Consider the following 22683-nt stretch of genomic DNA (forward strand, 5'->3'; position numbering starts at 1 on the left):
GAGAGAGAGAGAGAGAGATTAGTACATTCTTCAAGCGTTGCAGAGAGATGAGTCATTCCAGACTAAGAGAATGAAGATGAGAAGCAAAAAGTTAAGAATTTCGTCGTCATCGTTAGTTAGATTGTGTAGGGACGGAGGAGGAGGAGGAGGAGGAGGAGAAGAAGAAAGAGGACGAGAATGAGGACAAGGACGAGTTGGAAGAGGAGGAGGAGGAAGATGATGATGAGTTGGAGGAGGAGGAAGAGGTCGAGGATGAGGACGAGTAAGAAGGAGAGGAAAAGGAAGAGGAGGAGGAGGAAGAGAAGGAGGAGGTAAAGGTAAAGGTAAAGTGGGACGCTATATCTGCGCGTGGCGGCGGTGCTCATCTCCGTTCCGTTGGCCCTCTAATCCTGTGGTGTGGGAAAACCCATTAACCCAACACAGGCCAGTGCATCATCCGAGTTATCACAGTTTACCTTCCCCAAGTTTCCCCAGGTACCCATTTATTGACCATCCCCGAAAGGAAGGATGAACAGCTGGGTGGGTTGCGCGCCGATTGCCCGGGCCAAGATTCTAACCCGGACCCGCAAATTCGTAGTAAGGAACGTTAACCACTGCACCGGGGAGTCGAGGAACAGGAAGAAAATAGAAAAGGGTTGCCGCGCACAAGAAAACAAGGAAAAATAATGAAAATACTTTTATTGCATCTGCTCAGCATGTAATAAATATATGCCGTGTGTGTGTGTGTGTGTGTGTGTGTGTGTGTGTGTGTGTGTGGCAAGGCTCCGTTTTCTTTGCCTCGCCGAAGTGAAGAAAACAAGCTTCTCGTTTTCATTACATCATGTTATGAAAACGGATCCACGTGTGAACCGGGTACTGTGTTTGGTGGGGGGCGGGGTAGTAAAGGAGTCAAGGTGGATGTGTTGGGCGTGGGTGATGTGGGTGACGTGGGTGAAGCCTTGCGGGTGTAGCCTCCGTCGCCGTCATCCGGGACGGTTCACGGGGCGCAGTGCCATCGCTACGTGTATTGTCCTCGTGTCTGTCTGTCCTCGCCGCTACTGTACAGGTGTGACGCGCCGCGCTGCCCAGATGTGCCGGTTAGCGGGTCAACCTAAAGCCGTACTGGTCCCAGGTCACTCCGGCCGCTCGCTGCTCCTCGGCAAAACGGATCTGCTCGATGGCGTGGGCGGGGAGTGGGTGAGGCGTGGGGATCAAGGGGGACTGTGGCTGGTACCCGAGCTCGTCGGCGATGTAGCTGACCTCAGCGATGGTGCCGTCGTCCAGGGGGAACCTAAGGGGACAGGTGCGGTCAGTGGTGATGCTGGCAAGAGTGATGATGGTGAGGCTGGGGTGGTGGAAGAAGGAGTTGGAGTGATTGAGGAGACAGTGAGGTTGGGGTGGTGGAAGAAGGAGTTGGAGTGATTGAGGAGACAGTGAGGTTGGGGTGGTGGAAGAAGGAGTTGGAGTGATTGAGGAGACGGTGAGGTTGGGGTGGTGGAAGAAGGAGTTGGAGTGATTGAGGAGACGGTGAGGTTGGGGTGGTGGAAGAAGGAGTTGGGGTGATTGAGGAGACGGTGAGGTTGGGGTGGTGGAAGAAGGAGTTGGGGTGATTGAGGAGACGGTGAGGTTGGGGTGGTGGAAGAAGGAGTTGGAGTGATTGAGGAGACTGTCGTTAAAGGAAAAGTAAGAAGGGGAGAAGAATGATTGACAGTTGTTGAGGACGGACGGACGGTGAGAAAGTACGGAAATAACAAGGAAGTTGAGGACTGAAATAAGAATTAAAAGAAAACCATACATAATTAGTCTGAGTTTGCCAGAGAGACAGAAATAATTAGACAAAAATAGAGACTTAAAGAGAAAGTGAGAGAGTGTGAGGGGGGGGGGGGGGCTATGAAGGATGTCACAATTGTAATGCTGAAAGAGGAAGTAAAGGGGCTCCAGTAAGTCGGGATACCATGATCAAGTATTTGGAGGGGCGGGGAGGAGGGACGGAGAAAGGGAGGAAGGGAGGGAGGAAGAATGGTGGGATGGCCGGAAAGGAAAGGGAAGGCAAAGGGAAATGGAAAAGTAGTCAGGTGGGTGAAGGGTTGCAGTGGATGAGATGAGGGTAGAAAAAATGGGATGTTCCTGGGTGAAAGTAAATTGTTGTACTCTGAAAGTCTCACATTTCCTGTTTGGCCCCACGCGCGGCCCTCCACTCACGCCTGCCTGGCCCTCTCCCACGCCGCGCACAACAAGGCTTCAGGTTTGTGTGCGGCGTTCCCTTACTCGCTCCTTATCTTAGAGGAAAGCCAAAAACTATGTGCCAGGCGCGCGATGCACCTAATGATGATAGAGGAATGGCGGGGAGGGGAGAGGAGGAGGAAGAGGAGAAAGGTAGTTCAGGTCTGCAGGTCACGGTGTTGTTCCTCGGCCCGTCTGGCGGACACCGACACCAACCCTCCTTTCACTCGACAATGATGCGAAGGAAATAATAGGAACGAATCTTTGTGTGTGTAGACGTTTTGGAGTCGCCCATAGCATGCCATGAAGGAAGATAATTGTGGTAGACAAGGATGAATGGTCCCCTGCTGAGAAATGGTGTAGTGACATCTTTCAAATAATAGAAAAGAAAACTTAAGTGAGGTTTATGGAGTGGCTTTGGATGCTTTGAGTAAAGAAAGTTGGTGCAGGAGCTGAAGAAATCTTTAAAGTACCATCAGCGCTCAAGACCCACCTGTAGAATCCCTGGATGTTGCTCTGTCCCTTGGAGCCTGGGGCGCCCACTGCGTTCACCAGGATGCCGTTCTCAGTTTCGAACTCGTAGCGGAAGTTGCCGTCTCCGTAGTCTTCACGCTCATCGCGCAGGATGGCAATGGGGCGGTAGTCAGGCCGGAACTCCTCCTGGAACTGTGGCGCGGCGGCGGCGAGGGCGGCCAGGCAGGAGAGGATGATCTGGAAAGGCACGTCAAAGTTAGATATATAAAAGTCACGTGCCTGATTGAACTTCACCTGACGTTTCTAATTCTAAGTGAGGTTGATAAATAAAACTGAATTTCCCTAACCAGGGAGAGAGACAGAACCTATTATCTAAACTTTTTTAAGTTAATCGCTTCTTGATTGCGTCGATTGATGTAAATTGTAACAGGGGCAAGTAAAAGATGAAACGACTCAACTGAAACCCTCAAATCCTAAACCAAATAAATGAAGATATTACAAAGTGAGGTTCAGGTTAGTTGACTGATGTCTCCCAAGGATAAAAAGCCCTCGAAACGACTCTTGACAATGGAGCAGACTCTCAGACTTGATCTGACAGCTTGCTGACATCCGGGATCCTGATGTCACAGAAAACATGTCATCAGGTAGAACCCCTCAGTGTGCCTCGGGAGCTGTTAGCTTCAGTATTTCAGTGTTTGGTGGTGTGCAGCGGGGCACCAAACATCCTGTCGTTTAGTTTCTCACAATCAAGCGTCATGAAGCTTTGTCTTCATGACAGGTTGAACGAGAAGCTCCCCGCCATGCACTCCTACTGACGAGGAGCCACGGACAGTGTTGAGTATCGGCGCATAAAGAGCTGTATCGAAGTTGAGCTCCAAAACTTAAGTCATTGTTGAATGAAGTGTTGAGACTCTTGTTTCCTGATGTTCTGGATGCGCCTCAGGTCAGGTGAGGCTCTTGACCCAAGCCAATCACCGGCTGCCATTTTCAGGGAAGCTGACGGTCAAACGAAAGAGGCACTGAACATGTGAAGCAAAGCATCTGCTGCAGGCGGCGGCGGGGGAGGCGTGGAGGCTGGTGTACTCACGAGCTTCATGACTGTGGTGGAGGAGGTGTTCGTTGCACGAGAGAGCGAAGAGGACGATGTCTCACGAGAGCGGCCGTTCAGCTTATATACCCAACTCGAGGTCGGGATGGTCTGGCCTTCCAGTGCTCTTTTTGTGCGGCTCCTCAGTGTCCGCTCCCGCCTGTTGGGGTCAAGGGGTCGTACCGGATATGCCAAGGGTCGTGTGAGCGTCGGGCGAGGGGAGGGGCGTCCTCATCGCAGTGAGTGGGCGGGAGGTTTCGGAGTGGGCGGGGGGTGGCGGGCTCAAGGTAGGGGATTGCCCGTGGGATAGTAAATGCAGGAAGCCAAACACCAGCGAGGCAAAGACATCGCGTCATTCGTAAATTAAGAAGCGACGCAGCACCGTAAGGGTCGCTGATATCAAGGCGCGGAGGCGACTTTCCCACGGTCACAAGTGTTGGCCCCCGTGAACCCACACCCACGAGGGGAGGAAATGAGGGCGCCGCGAGCAGGATAGTGCCAGGGAGGGGAAGTAACGGTGCCACTTGGAAAATTTTAGCCTGCGATCAGAACTTTAAGATACTCGGCCACTAATGAAACCCTCGATAGATGGGAGGTCACGTGACTCAAAAGAGAGGGAAAGCGGGATGTGAAATAGGACTTATGTCGAAATTGCCGTGGCATCCCTCTCAACCTGGCTCACCTCCACGCCTCCCTCTCTTCCTCCCTGCCTCTCCTTCGCCCCTTCACCCTGCCCCCTTTTCGTTTCATACGGCCCCCTCCCTCCTCCCTCGGGCACTCTCCATACTCCCAAACAACTCTTCTCTGACAGGTATTGAGCTGAAACAACTGACACGCACCGATTCACATGAAAATCCAAACCACTTCAGATCATCCTCTCCCTGCTTTCCTTCCTCCTCCTCCTCCTCCTGCTCTTCCTCCTCCACATCCTCCTCCCCTTACACCTGCAGTTCCACAAGGCATGTCGCTCATTTTCCTTGACGCTGAGGGCAGGAAAGACGTATAGTGTCGGCTCTTGGTGACACTAATACACTTGCCTCCCGTGTGGGTCGTTCGTCTTCTTAAATTTGGAGATGAAAGTGTTGTTTTTTGTGCGTGTTCTTGATAGCAAACTTGTGTTACGAAGATGTGATGGGCGAGGGGTTTGACCTGAGAGAGAGAGAGAGAGAGAGAGAGAGAGAGAGAGAGAGAGAGAGAGAGAGAGAGAGAGAGAGAGAGAGAGAGAGAGAGAGAGAGAGAGAGAGAGAGAGAGAGAGAGAGAGAGAGAGAGAGAGAGAGACAGGCAGACAGAGAGAGAGAGAGAGGCAGACAGAGAGAGACAGGCAGACAGATCCCTTGATAAGGTTGACGGAAGAAAGGGAAAGGACAAGAGATGAGAGATAAGAAAAGGGACATAAAATAAGACTCCTCCTTGCCCAAGAGTTATAAGGATAAATAAAGAGAAAGAAGAATAGGTATAAAAGGAAAAGAAACGAAGTGAAAAAAAATAAAGAAGAGAAATAAAACAAGAAGAAAAGAAAACCGAAAATAAATAAGAATGAAATCGAAAAGAAAGACGATACGGGGGAAGAGGATAATAAAGATGAAGACGAAAACGAGGACAAGAAGAAGATATAGAAGAAGAAGAAGAAGAAAGAAGAAGAAGAAGAAGAAGAAGAAGAAGAAGGAGGAGGAGGGGAGGGTAAAAATAAAAAGAACGGAGAAGGAGGAAAATAAGGAAAAGGATTATAAGGCTTAGAAAAAATTAAGAACTCAAGGAGAAGGAGAGAAAAAAATATACACGTGCTCTTCCCTGAGAGGAGACAAAGATTGCTCCGTCATCCATAGGTTATAAAGTAAAGAGAGAGAGAGAGAGAGAGAGAGAGAGAGAGAGAGAGAGAGAGAGAGAGAGAGAGAGAGAGAGAGAGAGAGAGAGAGAGAGAGAGAGAGAGAGAGAGAGAGAGAGAGAGAGAGAGAGAAGTATAAAGAAAATTTCGGTAAAATAAATAAACTTTTTGTTCGTGTTGAGTTTGTAATGTTAGGTATTTCTTCACCTCGTCGCACTTTAGGGTTAATCAAAGGTTGGTAATATGCGTTTAACTCGCCTTTAATTACTACGTGACTTCGCGTTGTAAGAATATTATCGCGCCGGAAAAGATGTTAATTAATATTGCACGAAGGGAGACGCTGTTTTGATTTTTAATAAGAAAACAAAACAACGTGCGCCTCCTTTTTAATTATGAAATAGTTGAGAGGAAAAATTGTTTGTAGGAAAATATAAAGAAAACGAAGGAGAAAGAATTTAAAGACTCAAAGAATTGTAAATAACAACAAAAGTAAGGGTGGCTCAAGACTAAAAATTGCAAATAACGGCAGCAGCAATAATATGAAAAAAAATTACTTGGTGAATGGAACAAATGGAGAAATAGAGAGATCTAAATAGAATTCCTTGTTCAAAGCAGCTGGTGCATAACTCGTCCACTCCCCGGAGCTGCCGCGGGTAGGACTACGCCTTCTGTAGTTTCTGTGTAGCTAGCGCTGTGCGTATTGATAATAATAATGATGATAATAATAACAATACTACTAATACTAATACTAATAATACTAATAATAATAACAGTAATAATAACAATGATGACAATAATAATAATAATAATAATAATAATAATAATAATAATAATAATACGAATAATAATAACAATTCTCCTCTTCTTTCTCCTCCTCGTCCTCGTCCTCGTCCTCCATCTTATCATTACCATCATCATCAGCCAAGGTTCTCCAACTGTTTCTGTCTAATGTTAAAATTTTATCTCTGCACTTATTTTTCTTTATATTGGTAAAGTAAATTTGGGGCATGCGCTATAGCTGACCCTCCGTGGTGCAATGGTTAGTGTGCCTAGCCACAAATATCCGGACCAGGGTTCGAATCCCGGCCTGGGCAATTGGTGTGCAGCTCACCCAGCTGTTCATCCTGCCTTTCCGGCTAGTCTAAATGAATACCTGGGGAAACCTGGGGAAGGTCAACTGTGGTAACCCGAATGTCACACTGGCCGTGTTCCGGGGTAATGGGTTCTTGCCCACCACAGCCTCAAGTGCCAATGCGACGGAGATGAACACCGCGGCCACGCGTAGCTTCTATTTCTTGGTTATTACTCTGGTTCTCATGTTCTCCAATTGTTAACAGTTGTACGCATGGTATGACGTGCCTAAGTTTATTTCTTGCTTCTAATCGTCATTAGAATATCTTCAACATTAGCGTGCTCCTTGATCCGTGATGCTCGCTCCCCGTCTCTCCATATACCCAAAATTTTCGTCTTCGTTCGTCATTCGGCGTGATTATGTTTTATCTTCAGGTCTTTTATGAGGCCCCTAATTTCTGAAATACATGCCAGGACTTTTCAATAATCATTATGTACAAGTTTTCCTCAGATTCACTTAATGAGACTGTCATCAGCGAATCTAGGTGTAATGGAATGCCTAGGGTTCTTCATGTGTTCACCATTTATCTTGATTTCCTTGTTATCAAAATTCTTTAAATGACCAAAAGATAGTTTTGGGGATGAGTAATAGACCTTGTGACGTGGCTGACTTGTTGAACTCCTCTGACTGGACACTCAAAATCATTTATTCTTTTGCAAACCGTTTTCTTTGTGTAGACGTCGATGACAAGAAAAATGAGAGAGAGAGAGAGAGAGAGAGAGAGAGAGAGAGAGAGAGAGAGAGAGAGAGAGAGAGAGAGAGAGAGAGAGGAAAGCAAAGACGAATGGAGAGAATATAGATAAGAAGGAATATCGGAAGAAAGGAAGGAAGGCAGGATGGATGAGGTTCGGGAAAGCAGAACAGGTTGGGGTGCTATAACAGATGAGATCACGAGTCACTCACCTACAACTTTTCCCTACACGCAAGAAACACATGAATAACAGACCTTGTGACTTGTGAGCGTTTTGTTTTACGGTGCTTATTGAACACTCGACATCTCTCATATTCTTTTACAATCGAGTTTCTTTGTCTACACGTCGCGAGAGAGAGAGAGGTGGGGTGGGAAGAGAGAGGGAGAGGACGAAAATGTGGAGAGAAAATATTAAATGGTGTTGAATTTAGGAGTTGGATTGAGGAAAAGGGAAAGGAAGTAGAGAAGCGCATCCATGTCACGCCAAACTCTTAACAAAGGGAGGTGCTGGTCTTGCCTCATCTCCTCCTCCTCCTCCTCCTCCTCCTCCTCCTCGTACTATCCTCTCACGTCTCCTTACAGCCTCACATTCACTCTTTCCTTCCTTTTCCCTCCTCTTTCCCTTTCCTTTTTTTCCCCTTCTCTTCCTCTCTCTCCTGCAATTATTTTTTCCGTTCTTTTTCTTGTTTTTTTTTCTCCTGCCCCCTTTCACTAATTCTTCTTATTTGGTTTGGTCTCATCACGTTGTTATTCTTTACTTTCTCCTTTTACATATGTCACGTTCTTGTAATTTTTTTTTTTTTTTTTTGGCTCCTTGTTATGTTATGCTAACTTGCTTTTTTTTTTTCGTTCTTTGCATTATTTTTATTGTGCCTATTTTGCTGTGCTTTCCTGTTACTAATTTCTTATGTTTTCCATTTTCTCTCTCTCTCTCTCTCTCTCTCTCTCTCTCTCTTCACTACTCTCTATTTGCTCTGTCAGCCTTTACAATTTCTTCATGTGCCTCTTGTCTCTTTAAATCCTTTCGCTTAATGTCAGAAGTCGCCTCACCATCACCACCACCACCACCACCACCATTACCATCACCTCCACCATTACCATCACCTCCACCACAGCTTTTCTCGCCTGTTTAATCTTTCCTAAAATTACCGCCTCAGAAATTATCACCTCATACATGTAGGTGTAACCATTTGAATATTGACGTAACACCTCTTTCACACTTCATAGGCCTTTCCTACTTACCCAACCCAAGGAACGATTCCTAGTCTTACCAAACCTAACGTATAGTTCATAACCACTAATGCTGTGTGGTTCTAAGAATGTTTTTTTTAGCTTTCACGTGTACGAGGGTTTTACGCGCGAGGGGCTCAGACATGGTCCTCCAGCAACCTCCAGATTAAGGGTCATATTCTTAATAATTTCGGCGTCCAAGCACACCTATTTGACAAGGCTTTCATAGGGGTTTTGGCTATGTCCAGTCGTAGTTTTATGACCCTGGTGGTAGTCTGACCCTTCTTCTGTACCATGAACCCCCCAAAACACTCACTAGAACTCGACTGATCTCCTTTTCGGTCTTTGGAAATAGTTGATGCGAGAGGTATATCATCCTAAGTGTCTGAGAATATCGACTTAAACCTTTTCCGGGCGTCCCGTTAAGCGAGGTGGAATCTGTGGCGTCCAGGGTCACCCAAGGGTCGCGCTGGGGGAGATGTATCGCTGTAAGGCAGAGGATTGATGTCTTCTAATGCTGCTGTACAACTCTCACTCTTGCTCAACTCATTCCTCTTACTCCTCGCCTTATCCACTTTTACCTAATCACTGGCGCTCCTCAGGTCTTGTAAGAAAGGATATATGTCGTGTAGTGCTGGAATTTATGCTTTTCCTGTCTCATGGATGACTCGTGCTCTTGCTCAACCGTGTGCCTCCTCTAACCGCTCTTAAGATGTATTCCTACTCACTGTTATTACTCAGGCCCTGCACGGAGACGATGTTACTTGTGTTTTAGTGTTAAGAATGTTTTATGTCCATCGTGGCTGCGGTGTGACATGTATTCTCGCTCCAAACTTCTTACGACTCCTTGTCACTGGTATTACCAAGTTCTTGTTTGGAGAGAATGTAACGTGTAAAGTGTTCAGAGGATTTATGTACATCGTGACTCCTGCGTGACTGAACATCGCGACTCCGGCGTGACTGAACATCGTGACTCCTGCGTGACTGAACATCGTGACTCCTGCGTGACTGAACATCGTGACTCCTGCGTGACTGAACATCGTGACTCCTGCGTGACTGAACATCGTGACTCCTGCGTGACTGAACATCGTGACTCCGGCGTGACTGAACATCGTGACTCCTACGTGACTGAACATCGTGACTCCGGCGTGACTGAACATCGTGACTTCTACGTGACTGAACATCGTGACTCCGGCGTGACTGAACATCGTGACTCCCTACGTGACTGACATTCGACGACTCCTGAACATCGTGTCTCCCTCGTGACTGAACATCGTGACTCCGGCGTGACTGAACATCGTGACTCCGGCGTGACTGAACATCGTGACTCCTACGTGACTGAACATCGTGACTCCTACGTGACTGAACATCGTGACTCCTACGTGACTGAACATCGTGACTCCGGCGTGACATATATTTTCACTCCGTTCCTCTCCTAACCACTCTTTATTTATTTCCCTGGTATTACTCAGTTCTTGTACGGAGAGAATGTAACGCGTGTGTAGTATCAAGAGTATTCATGTTCATCGTGGCTGCGGCGTGACGTATATTTTCACTCCATTCTTCTTCTAACCTCCATTTATTTCCCTTGTCACTGGTATTACTCCGGTCTTGTACAGAGAGGATGTAACGCGTGTGTAGTATCATTGTATCAAGAGTATTCATGTCCATCGTGGCTGCGGCGTGTCAACTAATCTCACGCAGCAGTTCTTCTTCTCCAACTGTTCTTTATTCATTTTCCGGTCCCTTGTATCACTCGGGTATGAGCGGACGTAACATGTGTAGTGGTGAGAGGTCTTATGTTCATAGGGGCTGCGGCGTGACCCTTACCCTCGCTCTGTGCTCCTGTAGTGTTTGATTCTTTGCCCCGCCATTCTTAGGGAGTGTACAGGGGTGGATGTGTTTGTTATTCAGGCCGTGTTGCAAGGGAATCTGATGCCCTTTCTAAGAGGATTTGTGTGTTTGGTAGCTGTTGGGTTAAGTCTACTCAGTATATTCGTGGTTGTTTGTGCTCTTGTGGGTCTTTGGTCTATATTATGATTCAGTCTATAGAAGGTTATGGAAATGTGTGTGGTTTTGCTGTTCTTCAGTTCGTATCAGTGAATATTCTAAAGTTTGTAATACGATTTTTATTTTCTGTCTTAGTGCGTGTGTTTGTATATGCGTGCCTGTCATGAACCTTTTAATTTTCTTCTTGCACATTATGTAACACTGAAAGCTTAACTACTGCTGTTCATGCGTATATGTTCACTCACTTCTCTTGTTTTTTCTCGCTGCTTATTGAGAACAAAAAGTTATGGAAATGTGTGTGGTTTTGCTATTCTCCAGTTCGTATCAGTGAATATTCTAACGTTTATAACACGATTTTTATTTTCTGTGTTTGTGCCTGTGTTTGTATGTGCGTGCCTGTCGTGAACCTTTTAATTTTCTTCTTCTTGCACATTATTTAACACTGAAAGCTTAACTACTGCTGTTCACGCGTCTATGTTCACTCATTTCTCTCGTTTTTCTCGCCGCTTACTGAGTGTCCACCGCGGGGATGACAGGCGTGCTATTATTTATGCGCCTTTTGTTTGCCTTCTTTGGGCCACACGTAGATGCTGGACAGTCGTGATAATCCATTGTTCTCTCTCTCGCTCTCACTATCTATGCCTTTCATCTTTGCTCAACACTTACGGCTCCTGCTCTTCCCCGTTCTCCTCCTCCTCCTCCTCCTCCTCACTCCTCCTTTCGTTTTATTTTCTCTTGTTTTCTTTAAGTTATTTTCTCACATTCTTAATTTTCGTCCCCTATTTTTTTCTTCTTCCTCCTTTCTTTCCTTCTATCTTCCCTCCTTCCATAATCTTTTTTCTAATCCTTTTCTTGCCATCTCCATTCCTCTCCTTTCCTATCCTTTCCTTTTGTCTTATTTCCCTGCTTTACTTTCCTCTACCTTATTTTCTCATATCCTTAATTTTCGTCGCCCAATTTTCTCCTCCTTCCTCTCTTCTTCTTCTATCTTCCCTCCTTCCATAATTCTTTTAACTTTTCTTGTCTTCTCCTTTTCTTGCCATCTCTATTCCTCTCCTTTCCAATCCTTTCCTCGCCACCCTTCCCTCCTCTTCACTCTCCTCACCTCTCTCATCTCATCTTTTTCCTCCTCACCTCATTTCCATATCAACCCCTCTATACCCGTCAGCCTCTCAGGGACGATTCATCCTCACAACTTTCTCCAGTCACCTCTCCTCCCCATCTTGTCCTCTACGCTAAGGACACGCCCCTATTAGGAGATGGACGAGGACACAGAGTCACGCCGAGTGCCAAGCCAGGGCGCGGGAGGGGCGTGGGAGCGCGTGGGTCATGTCAACGGTGGCGCGGCGTGACGGCTCAATAAAAGTCTGGCAGGTGGTTGTGTCACGTGTTGCCCCTGAATTGGAAACACAGCGACGTGCCAACCCTTCTGTTCTGTGGCGAGGAGGAGCAGAAGGGTGAGGGAGGACGAATGAAGAAATGGAAGAGGGAAAGTGGGGATAAAAATAAGGGAAAGAGGAGAAGGAGGGAGGGAACAAAGGCGAAGAATTGGAAGTAAGGGAAATGAAAATAAGGAAGTATACAGTGGGGGAAAAGAAGGAAGAGAAAAGAAGAAGGGTTGAGCCAAAGTGAATGAGTAGAGAAAGGAGGTTAAGGGTAAATGAAGGAAAAGAAGACTACAGGGAAGGAAGAAACAAAGTGAAAAGGAGGAAAAAAAGACAATAAAGAGTGGGAGAGGGAGGTTAGAAGGGAGGGATAAAAGACAAAAGGAAGGGCTTACAAAAAAATAAGTTGAGAGAATGAAAAAAAGGGCAATAAAGAAAAGAAGGAAGAAGGATGTTAGAAGGAAAGGACAGTGGATGACAGAGAGGGATAACACAAAAATTAGAGGAAATAAGAACAATAGATTAGAAGGGAGGAATAAAAGACAAAATGAAGGGCTGACACAAAAATAAATGGAGAGAATGAAAAAAAGGGCGGTAAAGAAAAGAAGGAAGATGGATGTTAGAAGGAAAGGACAGTGGATGACAGAGAGTTATAACACAAAAAATAGAGGATATAAGAAAAAAAATAGAAAGGAAGGGGTTAGTGAGGGACGAAGAGAAGAAGACATAACGATAAATAACAAAAAAAATAATGACAAGTGTTTGGCTTGAGTTAGTAAGTTAAAGTGGCAACTGAAAAGGAAGGATTAAGGAAGATTGTATAGACACTGAACAGGAGGATAACGAAGAATGTCTAGGAATTTAGGGAAAGTAAAAAAGAAAAGGAGTCGGGAGTTGGAATAGAGAAAAAAACAATAGATGAAAAAAATGGTAAGGAAATTAATGGTTAGTTGAAGTAAAAGTCAAGAATTAGTAACAAAATGGGACACTGACGAAGGTAATGAAGAGAGAGGTCACTAGTTCCCCTTTATTATACCTTAATTTATGCCCCATCTCCCCTTCCTTTCCTCTCCCTTCTTCCCTTCTTCTCCTTTGCTTTCATCTCTTCATTTCTCCTTTTTGTTTCCTCTTCCATTCCTCTCCTTTATTACGTTTCGTCTCTTTCTTCCTCTTCCTCTTCCATTCCTCTCCTTGTGTCCTCCCTCTTCTCTCTCCTCTTCCTCTTCATCTACCATTCCTCTCCTTGTATTTTCACTCTTGTTTCTTGTTTTTCTCTTCCTATGGGACAGAAAATTAATATGAAGCTTTGAAATAGGAGGGCGAGAAAATTCAAAGGTAAAGATTATAGGTATCGGTCAAAGCAGATAAAACAAATAAAATAAGAGAATATAGAAAACTGAAGACAGATAGTGTTAGAAAAATAAGACAAAGGAAAGGGAAGAAGGAATGAAAAACAAAAATAGATGAAGAAAACGTCAAGGAGAATAACGAGTGACCAAAGTAGAAATGAGAAGGAGTAAATAATGAAAAAAAGGGACATAAATGAGTTGGGTAAAGAATAGAATGATCGGATTGCGCAGGACCAACCGACCAAAAAAAAAAGAAGGTAGAAAGGGGAAAGGGCGTGAGTGAAGGACGTAGGAAGGAGAGGGAAGAATAAATAATTGATGAGAAGGGCGAGAGGAGAGGAGCAAGGGAAGAAGAAGAGCACCATAAATGAGGGAGGGAAGAGCAGGAAAATTGAGGTAGGAAGGAGGAAGATGATGATGGAGGGAGAGCGAAGATGAGCGAACATGATAGGGGACGAAAAAAGAAGATTGGAAAGGGTTCGATGAGAGAGAGAGAGAGAGAGAGAGAGAGAGAGAGAGAGAAGGAAGATGCGGTCGAACAGCTGAGAGGGGTGCAAGACAGGGTGAGATCGCTGCATATTGCCCAAGGTTAGAGATGAGGCGTGGGAACTGGAAAAAGGGGAGAGAGAGAAAAGGATGGGGGAGAAGGAGGATGAGGAAGAGAAGGCGTAGTAGTAGTAATAGCAGTAGTACGAGGAAGAGGAGATGAGAAGAAGAAAAATAGTAGCAAAAAAATAGAGATAAAGCTATATTGGGCGAGGAGAGGAGAGAAGATGGTAAAGAAACAGGAGACAGGACTGAAGGATATAGTGAACGTGTAAGAAAGGAGAAGTAAAAGGAAAGTAGAGAAGAAGGAATGAATGACAACGACGGAGAAGAGGCATGAAGAAAAGAAAACAAAGCCACAAGTCAAATAAGAAGATGAGGAGGAGTTGGAAGGGGAGTGTGCAAGTGCTTCCTGTATGGAGGTGAAGGGTGACGAGGAGTGAGGGGGCAGGGAGGTAGGGAGTGCAGGGGGATGGTGATGAGGAGGAGAAGGGAGGGAGGGAGTGTACGTGAGGTGGGTGGAGGGAGGAAAGGACGCAGGGATGAGGTCAAATCAAGGACTCCAGGTGACATTTTACCTGAGGAGTCCGGGTGTCGGGGTTATGCTGTCATCTCCTTCTGCGTTCACTCTCGTTGGTGTATCCTCCTTCCCTCCTCTCCCTCTTCCCATTCTTTCTTCCCTCCTGTCTTGCTTCCCTCCTTGTTCCTCTCTTCCTTGTTATTGGCCTCTTCGTTTTCTCCTGTTCTTCTTCCCTCCCTCTCTCCCTTTTTCCCTCCCTTCTGTCTACTTTTCTCTCCCTGTTCCTCTCTCAATTCTTTCCTCCCTCCTGTTTTTTGCTCTTCCTGCCCTTCTCTCTCTTCTTCCTTCTCTTCCTCTTCTTTTCTCCCTCTCCCTCTTTCCCTCTTCTTTCTTTGTGCCTCCCGTCCACTTTCTCTCATTTTCTCCCTTTTTTCCACTTCTCTCCCTCCTCCTTGCTTCTCTCTCTTCCTCCTTTTCTACCTTCCTATCATCCGTCCTTCCCTCTCTCGCCTTTCTCTCTTCTTGCCTCTCTCCCCTCTTCTTTTCCCCTTCTACCATCCGTTCTTCCAATTCTCCTCCTCCTTTCCATCTTTACTCTCTCTCCGTCCTCTCCTTTTCATCTCACTTACCATCAATTCTCTTCCATTTCCCTTCTTTCATATAACCTTTCTCACCTTCATCTTTTATTCATTCTGCCATCCATCCTTCCACCTCTCTTCCTCCTCCTCTCTTCATGCATCCATCCCCCTCTCCCTCTTTCTCTTTCCCTCTTACTGTTTTGCTTCTCCCTCCGTCCACTCTTCCCTTACCTTCCCTCCTCCGTCCCTTTATCAGGCCTTCCGCATCCCAGGCTAATGGAGTTCCGCGTATTCCAGGTGAGGTAAATAATTCATGACCAATTTGTGTTTGCGTCCTCATCGTTACCCGTTTCTCCTCCACGTCCCTTCCTGCTCGTCCTTTCCTCCCTCTCTCTCTTTCTCGTCTCCTCTCCTCTTCTCTCCTCCTCTTCCTTCCCGCATGGCCCTCAGCCTTACCTCCACACATGCGTCCATAGAGAGTGTTGTTGTTGTCGCTGTTGCTGCTGGTGGTGGTGAGAGGGTAGTGGTGGTGGTGGTGTATGAATGACGATGCAAATGAGTGTTGTTGTTGTTGGTGGTGGTGGTAGTTGTGGTGATAATGGTGGATGTGGATGTGGTGATGGTGGTGGTGGAAGGATGTGATGTTAGTGGTGATGATAGTGTTGTTATGAGTGTTGTTGTTGGTGGTGGTGGTTGTGGTTGTGGTGCTGCTGATAGTGGTGGTGATGCAGTGTTGTCAGGATTATTGTTGTTGTTGGTGGTAGTGGTAGTGGTGGTGGTGGTGGTGGTCGTGCTGATAGTCGTGGTGGTGGCGGCGGCGTCGTGGGCACCAGATGCTTTAGTCTCGGCGCGTGACTTGACTCTTATCGTAATTAAATTTGCCGACGAAGTGGGAAGCATCATTAAAGCCTCGTGCAATTACCGAGGACACCCCTAATTGCCCTGACCGCTTTTTGCATTTTCTTTTTAGTACTATCTTTCGGCCCGCCAATCCACACACACACTCTCTCTCTCTCTCTCTCTCTCTCTCTCTCTCTCTCTCTCTCTCTCTCTCTCTCTCTCTCTCTCTCTCTCTCTCTCTCTCTCTCTCTCTCTCTCTCTCTCTCTCTCTCTCTCTCTCTCTCTCTCTCTCTCTCTCTCTCTCTCTCTCTCTCTCTCTCTCTCTCTCTCTCTCTCTCTCTCTCTCTCTCTCTCTCTCTCTCTCTCTCTCTCTCTCTCTCTCTCTCTCTCTCTCTCTCTCTCTCTCTCTCTCTCTCTCTCTCTCTCTCTCTCTCTCTCTCTCTCTCTCTCTCTCTCTCATTACTGACCATTCTCTCTGACCTCATTAATCCTATGCTACCCTCCCCCATTCCCAGCCTCCCCTCCACCACTCCCTCTCTCCCTCCTATCTCTCATCTTTTTCTTATCTCACGTCCGTCCTCGTCACATACTTTCTCACCCTTCGCCTCGTCATCGCGTTTCCATTAATGCTTGACCTAACCACATAATTATAATGAATCACCAGGGACGATCTCTCTCTCTTTCTCTTTCTCATTTTCTCTCTCTCTCTCTCTCTCTCTCTCTCTCTCTCTCTCTCTCTCTCTCTCTCTTGCTCTCATATTTTTCTCTTCCTCTATATCATTATTTCATTTTTTTACATTTGCCTTTTCCTCCATTCATCCCTGACACATTTTCTTCTTTTTCTATCTTACCTCATCTCCTCCTCCTCCTCCTCCTCCTCCTCCTCCTCCTCTACCTCCTCTTCCCCCTCCTCCTCGTCCTCCTCCTCCTCCTCCTCCTCCTCCTCCTCCGCCTTTTATTCTTTCACATCTCGTTTTATTTTTCTTTCCTTGCATAATTTACATACCGAAATATAATGATCAATCCTTTCACAATCTCATAATTATATATTACAAAAGATAAAGGAAGCAGAGAAACGAGAATGATGTTACCGAGATAGATGAAGTATATATTATTATTACTGCTCATTTTTCTTTTCCCTTCTTCAGGTACGATATTTTTTTATTATTATTATTAGCAGGGTTTTTTTTTTCATCGTTTACCGTTTTTTTTCTTTAGCTCAGGATATGGAAAAAGTATACCGTATGAATGTTAATGAAAGGATAGATATTGAGAGGTTGTCCTTACTCCTGCAGCCGTTTGAATGTTTTTTTGTTGGAATGTTGTAATTAATTTTGCTCTGTTTTTTGTTGTTCCATGACTCTTTACTTCATTTGTTTATGTAAATGAGTAACAACATGCGCGTAATAGAGAAGCGGAGGTTAATCAAGGAGAAATCCACTTTTTGTCCACAGCCTCCAGCCCCCCACCCCCCGACACACACACACACACACACACACACACACACACACACACATACACACATCAAGTAAGGCAAACACTCAATACTTAAAGAACATCCTGCTTCGGGAGAACCTGTCCGCCCTACGCAAGAGGCTGGACTCCCCGACACACCTTTGGAGGCTCGTCTTCGCCCGTGGGGAGTGTGCAGGAGGAGGAGAAGGAGGAAGAGGAGGGGAAGGAGGTCGGGAGAGCTGAGTTTTGTTGGTTGCGTTAGAATTCCAGGACGATGGTGCATTAGTGTGAGGATTGATATATGACAAAAGGAGGAGAAAGAGGAGAAGGAGGAGGGAAGAAACAGGTGGGGAGAGTTATTTGGGTTGGGTTGTGGTTGTTTGTGGTGAATATATAAAGGGGAGGGGATGATGGGAGAAGAAGAGCAAGTGAATAGGATGGTAGGACGACGCTGCAATAAAGAGTGGATGGAAAGAGGAGAAAGAGGAGAAAGAGGAAAGGAAAAAAAGAGAGGAAGAGGTAGTTGGGCAAGGTCTTAATGAGAAAAAGAATGGGAGGAACAGAGAGAGGAGGATAGACATGGATGCCGGGACTAGGGAGCACTGTAGAAGGGATATGAGTGAAGAAAGTGGAGAAGAAGGAGGAAGGGATGAAAGAGATAACGAGATGCGTTATAATGCATTAAGAAGGTATGGAAGTGTATGCGGAGTAGATGCGGTAGGAGGGCTACTACGATTAGGGTGTATGAGACAAAGAATGGGAAGAGGAGTAGTTGACCAGGTGTAGGTAAGAAAGAAGAGTGAGAAGATATAACGTAAGATTCAGGAAGAAGAGGATAATTGGACGTAATGGTGATATTTCTTAGACAGGAATGAAGGAGGGTGAGGTTAAGAAAGAGGAAAAGGTGGATGGAGGAAAAGGAGAAGGAAGAAAAGAGAAAAAGGGGGAGGAGATGAGGGAGAAGGAAACAGAGGAGGAAAATGAGATGGAGAAGGCAAGTTTATGTCTGGTTACTACCCGGAAAACCCACTTGGTAGCTACATAAAAGAAGGAAACATGAGAGGAATGAAAAAAAAAGTTAACTGATGTAAAGAATTAGTAATGAGATGAGGAAACCATGACGCAGAAAGGCGCGGAGGTCGAGGAGGAGAGGAGGGCAAGAAGGAGAGGGGTGGAGGAGTGGAAGTCGAGGAGAGAAGGTGGAGGAGATGAGGTGAAGGAGGAGATGAGGTGGATGAGGAGAGGAGGTCGAGGGGGAGAGGAGGCAAGGGGGAGAGGAGGTGGAGGAGGAGAGGAAGGCAGAGAGAGAGGAGGTAGAGGAGGAGAGTAGGTCGTAGAGAAGAGGAGGTCGAGGAGGAGGTTGAATAGTTTAAATAAGTGTTAATAGCACAAAAAATGTGCTAGATCGGCGTCGCATGACCCTCCAACACCCCCCCAACAATTTATATTATGCACCTAGGGGTCTAAAATGGAAAATGCTGAAAAGTAAAGATGGCGCCAGTATAGACACTTGCCTGCGCCACAACGGGCTGGGGCCGACCATCAGGCCCTACTATGAAGGCCTACCGGCGCCACAGGCCAAGACGTAAAAAAAAAAAAAAAAGCTGACTTTGTTTATAATGCCATGTTGTAGCGTTCATCAGGGCTTACAAATGTTATTATACAATGTCGTGTCTACAATGCATGGGTAAGCCAGGAAAACAACTTGAAGAGAACAACAAGATGGACAATCTGTTGATCGGCGTCTGCGACGCCGATAAAAAGAGAAGGAACTGTTTATGTTTTGTCCACGCGGCTTGACTATGCTTTTATTATGCAAGAGAGACATAAAGGCAGACAGACACAGACAGACAGATAGACAGACAGACAAACAGACAAAATAGACAGACATTGGCAATCATAAACTAACAAACAAACACACCGAGATTATAAAAAAAATGCACAAAGGAAGAATAAATGAAAGAAAATGGAAACGAAAAAGAAAGTAAAAATGGATCGATGAAAAAAGGAAACCATGGAAAGAAATCCGAAAAACATCCAACAAACGAAAAAAAATCAAGAAAACCGAAAAGGACAATAATAAAAGAAAGTAAAGAACTACCGAACCAACCAGGAAGTCGACGATGTGTATTTTCCCCCTCCTTCCAAAGTGATTCGTACGTGCGATGCAATAATGTTTACGATGCTAAGATGTTTACGATGCTCAGGAGTGTCCGGGAGGGGGTTAAAAAACGATTCCCACTTGTGGTCATCTTGGACTTCCCGCATTGACGTCACCTGCCCCGGGGAAGGAGAGGGGAAAGAGGTAGCGTTACCCAATTATCGTACTCATCGCATTTCATTTTCGTAGTTGCTGACCGATAACTATAACAACAAAGAACGAAAAACATCAATATTCAACAGTTTTAGCACTAACTTTGATTTTCTCACGGTTCTTGTGTAGGTACGAGAGTTTGAGGCATAAAAATGATATATACGATTTGTAGTTAATACGATTATTTGGCAACGCGGGAAAGAGGCTGAGGCGACGTAGCAGATTGTCGAACCCAGCGTATTGTTTCTGTCGATTTCATACCAACAACCACTTCACCCACACCATTAACGATACGCATTTATAGTACGTTTTCAGATCGTTAATTACTGATGTCTTATTGCAATTGTTATGAACCACACACCGGGAAATACGATGTTCAGAGTATGATAATCTGGTAACGATGGGCTGAAGGGGACGAGAGAGGAGGGAGCGGAGAGATGGATGAGATGTTGTAACCCGCAGTCCGGGCACAAAGGGGAGACGACACACTGTTTGTACTAGTGACACTTGACTTAAAATTCTGGTACCCTTAGGAGTATTTAAAGGAGTTCGTAAATGGGGTAATGAAACGGTGTCACCTTTCTTATATGTATTTAATTCTACCTTACTACTACTTAATATTACAAAGGATAAAAATATTGTTAAAACCAGCGACTGGCTTACGAGACTCAATGAGTCTTCAGGTTTTCTTTCACTACTGGTTACTGACGTTAATACTGGTATAATACTGAGTAGAAACTCACACAATAAAGTATCACAGAAATATAAGCCTAAATAAAAATAATATAATAGAACACAATAGATATATTAGATACGCTTTCCTCTACGGTAACTCTTCACTCCATACTCACAGTAGCAAAGATGAATGTTCTGTCCATGTTGTCTAGGGAAGGACAACTGGGTGTAGAGCAAGCGAACAGAGTGCTGGCTGATCTGAGGTCTAGCCTGAATAAATGCTTCTTATATAGGCATGACATACATACAGACATCACGAGGGTAACACGTCAGGCATGTGAGTCTTACATCAAACTCATATCAAGCTCATACAATAATCTACCTAACCGACATGTTTTATAAGATTGGCTCACACTCGATTTTAATCCTTAGTGTAGCTGTCACGCGGTGACGCAGCTTTGTTTACATAACATTTTGTTCCGCTGTTGATCGTGTTTTGGCTTAGAGAGATAAGCGGGTGCGTTTATGGTGTATAGGTTGGTAAGTAAACAGTGCGTTTGGGGACAGGCGTGTGTTGGCAAGCGGGGCATATGTGAACACCCTGTGGTTTCGTATGTATATATTTCGGAGTCCGTGTTGTGCTTTAGCGGTCGATACCGCTGTCGTCATCGGAAAATATTGCTGGGGATGATGATGACTGCAGCTAGCGGAGCGAGTGGTGTCGCGGCCCGCGGGGCACCACAGAGAGGACAGGGTGAAGAAGGTGTGTGCGGGGGGGGGGTAATGGATGACATGGGAAGGGAGCGAGGGGGTGTGGCTAGAGCTAATGATGAAAGAAGGGGAAGGGTTGGGGGAGGGAGAGTGTAAGATTGTGGGAAGAGACTAAATTAATGATGATACGAATGAAGAGGAAAAGGAAGGAGAAGAACAGGAAGAAGAACAAGAACAAAAACTAGAGCAGGAAAACAATAAGAACGAGAAACAGAAGAAAAGAAGCAGATGAAAAGAATAAAGGACAAGAAGGTAAAAAGCAAATAAAAAAATGAGCAAAACAAAAAGACGAAAAGGAAGAGAAAGAAGAAGAGAAAGGAGAGAAAAAAAGAAAAAAGATGCAGAAGAAGAAGAAGAAGAAGAAGAAGAAAAGAAGAAGAAGAAGAAGATGAAGAAAAAATAGGAGAAGAGCAGCAACAACAACGACAACAACAACAACAACAACAACAAGACAAAAATTATACTACAGACATAGATACACCGAGACAGACAGACAGACAGAAAGACAGATGGACAAACAGGCAGACAGACACACCCACAGAGACACAGATACAAGCAGACGAGAGACAGACGAGCAGCGAGCGTTCGTCGTGTGTTGAGTAATGCAAAACAATGAACGCGGGACCTGCTGGCCTACAAAAGGCTAATTTTTTAAACGACTCGCAGACACGAAAGGAAATTGCATAGAGTTACGTACATAATAAAAAAGCGAAGTGACATCACCTCACTAAGAAAAAACAAGAGATAGAAGAGAGGATTGGAAGAATGAATAAGAGAGGAATGAAATTAAAGAGAATAATTGTCGAGAGTAATTACACACTTTGTTTTCTTTAATTCACGGTAGAAAGAGAAGAAAATGCAGTGAAATTTGGAGTATCTCAAGGTTAGAGAGAGAGAGAGAGAGAGAGAGAGACCCTACCATAGCTCACCAGGAGGTCATGGGGTCACAAGAGGGCGCTTAGGCGAGGGGAAGGGGGCTGGATTGGATACATTCTTCCGCGCACTTGACCTTGCCTGTGGACCGGAAATGTGGACACTACTTCTATTGTCACCGTGAGTTACAGCATCATTGTCCCGCTTCACCGCCGCCCTCACTGCCACCGCCACCATTCCGCTGTCTGGCGTGAATGGATGGGAGTATCGTGTTATGTTATGAGTGTGTGTGATAAAGTTTGTGGTGGGCGGGAGGACAGAGGGAGGAGGGGGGTGCACGGTGTTCCTTCTAAGTAAGTGTGTGTTTTATGAGTGTGTGTGTTAAGGGTTGTGGTGGGAGGACAGAGGGAGGCGCTGGGTGCAGGGCGTTCATTCTCAGTTAAGTGTGACGTGAGATGTTTGCGCCAAGGGATTTAGTAAGAAGTGGATACAGCTAAGAACGATCGTATGTGAGGTGTTTATGTAAGTTTGAATGCTTTTGTACACATTCAAATTAGTTGCTCATATGATACAGTATTGAGTGTAGGTAAAAGTAGAAACAGAGTAAATAGTTGGAGTATAAGAGGTGAATATATGCTCTCTCTCTCTCTCTCTCTCTCTCTCTCTCTCTCTCTCTCTCTCTCTCTCTCTCTCTCTCTCTCTCTCTCTCTCTCTCTCTCTCTCTC

The 22683-nt window shown here is 45.4% G+C and overlaps 1 protein-coding gene across 2 annotated transcripts; it reads right to left on the reverse strand.

The window, feature by feature from the left end:
• Window positions 1–661: 661 nt before the first annotated feature.
• On the reverse strand, window positions 662–20568 carry LOC127000638 (cuticle protein AM1199-like). 2 transcript variants are annotated; one of them, XM_050864584.1, is made up of 3 exons: window positions 20491–20568; window positions 2696–2913; window positions 662–1270 (listed from the first exon to the last, which is right to left on the reverse strand). In XM_050864584.1, the coding sequence occupies exons 1-3, from the start codon at window positions 20515–20517 to the stop codon at window positions 1078–1080; spliced, it is 438 nt and encodes a 145-aa protein (XP_050720541.1). In that variant the 5' UTR covers window positions 20518–20568; the 3' UTR covers window positions 662–1077. The 2 variants fall into 2 exon arrangements, with proteins under 2 accessions (XP_050720541.1, XP_050720550.1); XM_050864593.1 differs by lacking the exon at window positions 20491–20568 and adding an exon at window positions 3764–3886.
• Between the last annotated feature and the right edge of the window lie 2115 nt (window positions 20569–22683).

The sequence above is a fragment of the Eriocheir sinensis genome, chromosome 2 (assembly GCF_024679095.1).
Source record: "Eriocheir sinensis breed Jianghai 21 chromosome 2, ASM2467909v1, whole genome shotgun sequence".
Taxonomy (NCBI): Eukaryota; Metazoa; Arthropoda; class Malacostraca; order Decapoda; family Varunidae; genus Eriocheir; species Eriocheir sinensis.

Coding starts and splice junctions, on each gene's coding strand:
- LOC127000638 (XM_050864584.1), bottom strand. CDS start 20,517: ATGGACAGAACATTCATCTTTGCTACT. Junction 2,914..20,490: donor GAACATTCATCTTTGCTACT/GTGAGTATGGAG, acceptor GTGCCTTTCCAG/ATCATCCTCTCCTGCCTGGC. Junction 1,271..2,695: donor AACATCCAGGGATTCTACAG/GTGGGTCTTGAG, acceptor CTGTCCCCTTAG/GTTCCCCCTGGACGACGGCA.